This window comes from Gossypium hirsutum, chromosome A07, assembly GCF_007990345.1.
Source record: "Gossypium hirsutum isolate 1008001.06 chromosome A07, Gossypium_hirsutum_v2.1, whole genome shotgun sequence".
Lineage (NCBI taxonomy): Eukaryota > Viridiplantae > Streptophyta > Magnoliopsida > Malvales > Malvaceae > Gossypium > Gossypium hirsutum.
Genome location: NC_053430.1, coordinates 24,486,866 through 24,496,286, shown reverse-complemented (window position 1 = coordinate 24,496,286; position 9,421 = coordinate 24,486,866). Strand labels below are relative to the sequence as shown.

Here is a 9,421-nt window from a genome sequence, read left to right as displayed (position 1 = left end):
AATACATCAAATACACTAAAAATATTAAAATAAATATTTCTCAAAAAATTAAAAATACATTAAAAAAAGTATACTTAAATAACACTAATATAGTTGCAACATCGCAAGCAAATGCCTCTAAAATAGTAGTAAATATAACAATAAAATAAGAGTTATATAATATCCAAATAATAACAATAAAATAGTAACAATATAATAACAAAAAATTTAAACAAATTCAGGCTGAGCTCGAGCCAAAAAGCCTTACTCAAGGCCTAACCCGTTTAGAAAATGTACCTTATTTTTTGTCTAAGCATATTTTTTGGCCTTATATTTTTGCCCCAGTCCTCGCACTTTTCGAGTGGACCTGAGTGAGTAGCCCGACTCATGATTAGATCTATTTCTTAGCTTAGCTGTTATATATATATATTTCAAAAATGTGTTCAATTGATTCAATTATCTACTAAAACTCGAACTTTCAACTCGTATAAAAATTTAGTCCCTTTATTATAGATAAAATAAAGAAATTTTTTTAACTTCAATTTCATTATTTTTATAATATTATTAGTAAATCTAAATTAATAACATATTTAGATAATAATGTTAAAGCGACGATGTGGATTTTTAAATCGTTAACTAGTCACACTATTAAACTATATGGAAATCCAACTCTAGCTCTATGTTAACACCTCTAAGGTTCAAGCTTTGACAATGACTTCTCAAGCCCCTAATTTGTAATGTATCAAAAAATAATAAATTTAAACATCAACTGAATGCTTTTTAGATAATCTTTTTTTTTAAAAAAAAAATCATTAATGGTGTTATCAATTTGAGCATATTAATAATATTATAAAACTAGGGACTAAATTATGCCAAATTAAATTAGAGCATCCCAAATTCCAACATGACAAAGGGATTGAAATCAGAATTACTATAATCAATTATTTTCTTAACTTTTTACGGTTTAACCAAACAAATATTATAAATATTTTTTTACTTTGCTAATTTTATCTATCCAAACAAAATAAATATAATTAACTTTTTTCCTTTTATAATTATTTATCTAAACTTAAAAGGTAAAGTTTTACTTATACTACTTCTTGTCATAGTAGGATGAGTTGAAAATCTTGGAAATAAATACTGAAAGTAATGAAAGAAAGCAAAGATTGAAGGAGAAAGAAAGAAGCATTGGAGCATTGTGATGTGTAGGTAGGAATGTGATGGGCCAAGTTGTGGTTGTTGAATTGTGTGAGGTGAAGGAAATCAAACGAAGGAGATTGACCATATAGTTTGTGATGAAGGGAGAGAACCGTTGGTGGGGGTTTGTGGATGAGATACCAAAGAAGCTTGTGCCAATAGACAATAGTGTAAGGGCTCTCTAGTCTCTACCAGGCCAGGCAATTCTGCTGAGAGGTGGGGGTTAAGAAACCCTATGATGATGACCACAATGGGTGAGATCATTCAATTTGCACTCCTATAATACAGCTGTTGATCTGATTCTCAACTAACATCTGCAAGACATGAAAAGTTGCTAAAGCCTAAATAAGTCAGCCCAACCATTTTTGTTAAACGCATCTACAAAAAGGCATATATTAATGACATTGGTGCAGGCCCTAGAGGTCTGTCCAGTTCTACCAATTCAAAAGGTTATGGCTCTTACTCATGTGACAGGCTACTCACACGCACCAAATTTATATTGATAGACACAACTCTATTACATTTCTTCAGTACTACAGAAGCAAGCAAAAAGATCAGGATTGAAATTCAGATTGTTGAGCATCAACTCTACTACAACCAGCTAGTGTAGTTCACCTGCTACAAATGTTGTACAACTATAAAGCCCGTTGCTTAGAACTCATCATACATCAAATCGAGATAAAATTTTAGGTTCGAATTTAATTTAATTTAAAAAAGTAGAAATTTAAAATTTTATTCAATCTTAATTTAAATTAAAAATATTAAACTTGAGCTCGAGCCCGAGCTCGACTTGGCCCTCGCATATTATTATTTTTTTATATAAAACAAATTTAAAAAATATAATATATCAAATACATTAAAAATATTAAAATAAATATTTCTCAACAAATTGAGAATACATTAACAAAAATTTATACTTAAATAACACTAAGATTGTTGCAACTTAGCAAACAAATGTTTCTAAAATAGTGACAAAATTAACAATAAAACAATAGTTATCCAATATCCAAATAATAACAACAAAATAGTAACAATATAATAGCAAAACAATAGTATAAAAAAGGGTAAACTACAGAAATAGTCACGTTTGTTTGTCTCATATATATTTTAGTCACTTACGTTATCGTTTTGTTATGAAGCGGTCACTCTACCATTAAGTTTCGTTACCTCCCTAACGGCAGTTGTATGTGGCAGTCCAAATGGGTTTTAAATGTCAACTTAGTTGTCCTACGTGACAGTCTAAATTAAATTTATTTAATTAAAAACCTATTTTCATCTCAGCAACTAAACATCCAAGTTGGTATTTAAAACTCATTTGAACTGCCATGTAGGACTGCCATTAGGGACGTAATGGAGTTCAATAGTATAGTGACCACTTCGTAATAAAATGATAACGTAAGTGACTAAAATGTAATCTGAGACAAACAAAAGTGATTATTTTTATAGTTTACCTTGAAAAAAATTTAGGTTGATTCGATCAAGCCCGAGCCAAAAAAATCTTACCTAATGCTTGGCTCGTTTAGAAAATGTGTGCTATTTATATTTTTGCCCAAACACTCCCAATTTTCGACAGGCCTTCAAGCTTGGGCAGGTGACTTGACCTATGATTAGGTCTACTTCTCCCTTTGTGTTCATATTTGACAACATAATTATGAGAGTAAAACTCAATGAATTTATCACCCATTGTTGCCTTACAGATTCAGATGATATTCGAATTCAAATGTTAAGTTACTACTTTTTATAGATTCGAAGTAAATGTAGATAGATCAGTTCAAATACAAATATTCATTAGAAATATCTGAATATATAGATTATTAAATTTTTACTTCCAACAAGGTTTGAATCTAATTGCACATATATATAAGAGAGAATATTTCAATGCATAAATCTCATGCACTATCAATTAATACTAAGATGACATATCCTAATTTGTGTAAAACAAAAAAAAATTAAAAAATTAAAAAATAAATGTAAATAACTTTATTTTAAAATATAAATATTAATTATAATCATTAAACATAAATAAATACAAAAAAAATTAAATATGAAACTCAAAATTTAAAACCTCAATTTCAAAATTCCAAACCTGAAATCTGAAAGAAAAACAAAATGATTATAATTAATATTTAATTATATTTAATAAAATCGATAATATTTATTTTCAGGTTCTTCAATCTTTTTTATTTTACACCAATAATGACATCATTTTATTATTAACTTATAGCACATTAAATCTATACATAGACAATGAATCAAATATTAAAATCATATTTTCACCGTCAATATTTATCTTAAACTTTAATTATAATTTACATAAATAAATAACATATAAAAACGTAATAAAAGTATTTTTAAAAGAAAAACATAATAAAAACATTCTAAAATTAAATTCAATAATTTTAACTTTAAAAAGATCGTGTTTAATCGATTTCGACGGAGAAAACAAAAGCGTCAGGCCTGGTCCATGAGCAGGGGCTTATCATGGTTGGCCTAAAGATCCTTTTTGCGCCCTAAGAGCAACAAAGGGGCACAATTCGACGCTTTCTAGTTGTGCAGGGGAAAAGGTAGAAAATGGTAAATCATGAAGAGGAAGAAGAAGATATTGTGTGGTTGGACGAATCTTTCTTCATCAATGACAAGTACTGTCACACCCTTCCTTTCATGCTCATGCTCATGCTCATACTCATACTCATACTCATACTCCCTGTCAAACTTCGTTCACCTTTAAATATATGTTATATATGTTATTGTGTGCAGTTACCAGCTAACTTCTTTCACCTTTGGGTCTCATGTTCTCCAGCTCTATTGTCTTCACTCAGCTTCTAGTAAGTCCTTTTTATTTAACCACAACCCATTTCTTTGTTACTCAATTTATCATGACTTGGGTCATCAAGGTTCCTTATTAGCGTTTTCATTTGCGGATTCTGTACTTTTCTTGCTTCAGGTTATAATTAACTATTCAAGTGAGGTTTTTTTTTGTTATTCTGTGTATATATAGATTGACATAAATACTGGTACAAATGGTCTTTGTATAGTTTCCTGGGTTATTCTTTCATCTTGATTGTCAGGCAATTTTCACGGATAACTGGATTTGAAGTTAGAGCAATGTAATTGTTGGATAAAAGGAAATGGAGGTGGAAAAAAATAAGGGTGAACTGATCAAAGGATTATAGCAATTCCATGGCACTGCCTCGCATCTTCTATTCAATATAAAACCAAAACAATTGCTATTAGATGCATTTTTGTTCGGACGCTGTAGTTACACCTAAAGATCTCCTATGTTCTGTTATATGTATGCTAAGCATTACATTGATATCATATTATTATATTTCTTAATTATTGGGTGTTCTTTTTCTTCTTTTTCTTTTTTTGGGGGGGGGGGTGTCTGGCATTTGCTATGAAATTGTATACTTAAGATACTAACTATTTGCGAAACAGCTGATTTTGATTTGACAGGACAATTGGTATGGCCTGGTGCAATGCTTTTGAATGATTATCTCTCTAAAAACGCTGAGATGCTTCAAGGATGTTCCGTGATCGAATTAGGCTCTGGTGTGGGTGAGTCATACTTGCTGTTTCTTTTTTCATTTGCTAGGTATGATTGCTTAAAAGTGTTGCATTTGACAATTAGATAACAACCTGAATCTGAATCCAAATCCTTGCTTATATCTGCCTACTTCTTTGAATCAGTGCCAGTTGTTTTGATTCTTCAAAACTGGGCACCTTTTCATTGCATTGAGGAGATTCATGGAATGTGAGATCATACCCTCTACTTTTGTTGTCTTTAACAATATGGACCATGAATGTTTATGTGCATGTGTAGCTTGTATGTATATCTTCGGTCATGCGGATATTTTGGTTGAAAAGAAAGAGACAAAGGAGTTTTGTTCATTGACCTTCCTTTTCTTGTACCGATTGCTCTGTTGAAAAATCATCTAAAACAACTTGATTAGGATCAATGACCAATGCTCAATGCACCTTCAGAGTCTAGTTTCTCTATGATTCTTGATTAACTAGTGAGATCATCTCTAGTTTTTCTGCTCGCTTTTTGAAATAATAGGATAGTCAACTTAATGAAAACTCAATTTCTAATTGCTTGAGTAAGTCCTTTATGAGCAAAAAAGTTTTGCAAATTTGAGTTTTATAGTTGAACTTGTTAATTAATAGGTAGAAAACAAATTCTTTTAGCATGCTCAAGTGTATGTACCAAAATTATGTTTGAAGGACTGGATTTTCCCACTCTAGCTTGTAGTTCCCATTCTCTAGAAGTTTGTTTTCCTGTTATGTTCTATGGGATTTCATTGCATTCATCAATTCATTAAGCAGTTTATAGTTTTGATCCTCTGTTTTACCTTGATGATGTCGAATACTGTCACCTGCTATATAGGTATCACTGGCATGCTCTGCAGCAGATTTTGTCGTCAAATTCTTCTGACTGATCATAATGAAGAAGTGCTGAAGGCAAGATATGAATTTAATTTGAGTGCTAGGTATGTATTTGGTAGCTCTTATCACATTCTCTAATTTTTACCATTGTTTTATCATATACAGATCCTTAGGAGAAACATAGAGCTCAATGCATCTTCTGAAAATCCTAGTTGTTGTGCTGGTGAGAGAAATAAGCTTTGATTGAGAATGCTCATTGTGGACTAGCTGATGTCCTCTTTTCACATCTTTCATGCAGCACTAGAAGCTGAGAAGCTGGAGTGGGGAAATTCTGATCAGATTAACAGGATTTTACACAAATATCCTGGAGGTTTTGAATTGATTCTTGGTGCTGACATTTATATCCTGATTACTGCTAGTTAGTTCTTTTTCTCAAGCAATTTATAAAATACAAGGCAAAAGATTGAGCTTTTGAAGGATGAAATTTCGGTTCACATATTGCAGAAGCCAGGAATGAGGCAGCTCTATCAAATTTATCTGAGAACTGAACTCCATTTTAACATTACCATTCCATTTAATCTGTTTCTTGATGATAACTTAGATTAGATACTAATTACCAAGCCATATTCTGTGCATTTGGTTTGTAGTAGAAGCTGTTATCTAAGCAGAAGTGGGTTCTGCTTTGTGGCATAAAAGTGGACCCTAGGTTAGGTGCTGTTTGGTCATGCGCTGACCTGGTTGGACCATTATCTATAATTGCACAAAAAATTGGCATCAAATTTGATGGTTTTAAAAAGCTGCATTTCCTGTCTTTAATGGTTAATCATTCTTTTTATTAGCTTCCTTGAGAACTTGAAATGTAAAGCTTGTCCTTGACAATATCCAAGCTTCCAGCAGTCAAGTGTTCCTTTGCTTTTTGATACTGTAGAACAGCTCCTGAAGAACAGGGGACGCGGACATTGCAAATTCATACTAGCATATGTATCCCGAGCCAAAATGTAAGTCTTATAGTCTCTTTTCCTCCCTCTTGTGATTACTGACTCATATCTATGATAAATCTGTCATCTTCGCAATGCAAGAATGGCATAAAAATTGCTTTGAACCTCTATCCAGCGGTACACTTTTATGCAGGTAACCTTTTAAGCATGGTGGTATATTGTTTCTTATTTTGTTATTGATAATTGAATTATCTTTTCTAGATTCAGGGTAAATTTTGTGGTTTAGGCAAATTTTAATCTGATCCATGTTTAAAGGTTCACCCCTGACTCCTGTTGGGGTTGTTGTCATTCACTGAGGATGATGCTTGGATATTTCTATGAAAATGATCACCTATTCTCATGACTTTTAACTCCAACAACATAAAAATTTAAATTATATAAATGGGATGCCCCAAACATATTATGAACTTGTTAAAGGTTGAGGATTTCTCTCTGCTTTTAAGATTTATAACCTTCACATGTTAGAGGCTGTCCTGCTGTTCAGACTTGGCTGAAATGACTGCAACAGTTAAGATTTATAAAATTTAAACCTGGTTGCCTCTGCCTAAATTGTTCTGTACCTTCCTTTTGTACCCTTCTTTCTTACATGCCCTAGAGCTTTAACATTGGGTTTTATTTTTTTCTTACTACTATCAATATGCCGGATATTCTAGACTTTTAGCTGATATACTGTTGGTGCAAGCAGGGTCACTTTTAACAGTCCCTATCGTGTAAAAATGTTGCAGACCAAGCTTTCTTTCCTGTCTTTTTTTTTAAAGCATGATCATGTTGTGGAATTTGTATGCAGGATGGATTTGATGGTTATTTCGGAAGCTACTCGACATGGTATGCTGATAAACGAAGTAGCTGGGACAAGGTCTATGGTTGGAAATCTTGAAGGAGTCATCTTTGAAATCACACTCTGCTAGAGCCTAGAGGTGATGAATATTATTGGACTGTGGGAATTTGGGTTCATGACTCGATATCTAAAGAAGCTAGTAACACACATGATTGTGGAAGAAAGGAATCTGATCTGATGTGAAAATGGCTTACCTGGTTGTTTGTGACGTTCTCGCCACCAAAGGATTGATGTTTGACTGGAAACGATTTAGAAGGCAAGCAAGTTTAATGCTTCCAAAATCTCTTGTTATTTATAATAGATCCCAAGTATGTTATGCTCGTACTTCCACCCTACGGCTGGAAATAGTTGCACTGCAGCAGTGGGTTGAATTGTATGTTTATGTCAAGATAATTCAAGAGCCTCATTTGAGGATCACATCAACAATGGTGGAAATACACACAAAAAGAAGTTTTATGGTCGTAGAGAGGAGCCATGAATCTTTCATTGGTTGTGTATTAGGTTGGTGTGGACCATGACACATAACAACTTGGTAAGAACTAGCTATAATTTAGCATTTTCATACCATGAACCATTGAAATCGGCCTTAATAAAATGGTTAACAGTTGAAAGGGTGGCAATGCAAAGATGAACACCTTTATAAACTGTGAACTTGATGGAACCAATCTCCGCGATAAGTAATGGATTTACCTTCGTCTGAAAGTACATAAAATTAGGGCAACCTTGCTTAAATCAAACTTTATCTTTCACTCAAAACTCGAAATCTACAATCTGAAAAAATCATTTGCTACGGCTAGTGAATAATGAGACTGCCTGAATCACTGAAGATGTTCCGGTTGCCTCATGAATAATGAGAACTTGAGAACCATGTGGTATTAAATGCCATGATTGCTTTAAATTGCAAGTAAAAAGTGCCTCCGCAGATTGAGCAACATGATGAGGAGTCAGGTTTCAAGAGGGCCAAGCCACCAGAGAGGTCAGCGTCAATACCAATTACTCACTTACATTTGGGTTAGATCCTTTTCATCATATTTGAATTGGATTGGAAATTGAATTGCATTGGAAATCGATTGAACCAACTAAAAAATCAGTTGAATTATTTTTCTTTTTAAATTTTAATAATTTTTTATCGAATCGATTTAACAACCGATCTAGTTTTAAAAATATTTATTTTGAGTCATGATATAAGTAACTGTTAATGTGAGAGTCGTTATATATTAAAATTGGTTTGTGATATAAGTATACATAGAGACATTTTTTTAAGGTTAATTTGGACAATGGTCTAAAAGGAGAGGGCGAGGGGTATTTTGCTTTAAAAAGAAGATTCATTAAAATACACGAAACCTTAATGCTTTGTTATTGCCGTTAAAATACGTATGTCTAGCATTATATTCATATTCTGGTTCGAATATGTCACGAGCAGGTTTTCAGGTTGAATGATATCTAAGTGCCTGCATTTCTTTAGTTGATTTCAAACCTGTATCAAACTCCGTGACCCAAGTGTAATAAATTGACAATCAGAGGCAGGATGTTTGATTTCCATGGCAATCATTTACATCTAAATCAAGACAAAAACTAGTAAAACTTTTTTTTTTTTTATAAAATAGTTTACAAAATACAAAAGCAGGTATCTTGGTGGTAAGACAAATATTTGGTTTTGGATCATCCACAAAACAACAAGCTCAGGCATAGTTGTCTATAATATTTATTTAGTCAAGAAAATGATAAACTATTAGTCATACTAAAGTTGTTGCCCCTTTGAATGTAATCTTCAGCAAGCTGTTGGAAACATAAACCAGGAATTTCTCCTCTATATCTTACTAAAATCTAGTTTCCAAGCTTTGAAGTATAATTTGGAAGGTGTTGACCCAGATTTTGGTATATATACATACATGTCAGTATGGGGTTTCTCCTTCAATTCAGGAGTTTGTTTTCCAAGCCAGACAGACAAGGGTTTTGCAGGATGGAAATGACACCTCAAACACCAAATGATCCTCTCTACATGAGTGCTCCAGCTAGCCCC

General features: G+C 32.7%; 1 protein-coding gene across 2 annotated transcripts; it reads left to right on the top strand.

Annotated features, from left to right (window-relative positions):
* Positions 1 to 3,599: 3,599 nt before the first annotated feature.
* LOC107953192 (protein N-lysine methyltransferase METTL21A) lies at positions 3,600 to 7,860 on the top strand. Of its 2 annotated transcripts, none has more exons than XR_005930536.1 (8): positions 3,600 to 3,815; positions 3,934 to 4,001; positions 4,615 to 4,734; positions 5,564 to 5,637; positions 5,728 to 5,785; positions 5,861 to 5,962; positions 6,449 to 6,693; positions 7,348 to 7,565. XR_005930536.1 is itself a non-coding variant. In XM_016888432.2 (8 exons), the coding sequence occupies exons 1-8, from the start codon at positions 3,748 to 3,750 to the stop codon at positions 7,466 to 7,468; spliced, it is 723 nt and encodes a 240-aa protein (XP_016743921.1). In that variant the 5' UTR covers positions 3,601 to 3,747; the 3' UTR covers positions 7,469 to 7,860. The 2 variants fall into 2 exon arrangements, 1 of the variants encoding a protein (XP_016743921.1); XM_016888432.2 differs by having other exon boundaries at positions 3,601 to 3,815; positions 6,449 to 6,560; positions 7,348 to 7,860.
* Positions 7,861 to 9,421: the final 1,561 nt, after the last annotated feature.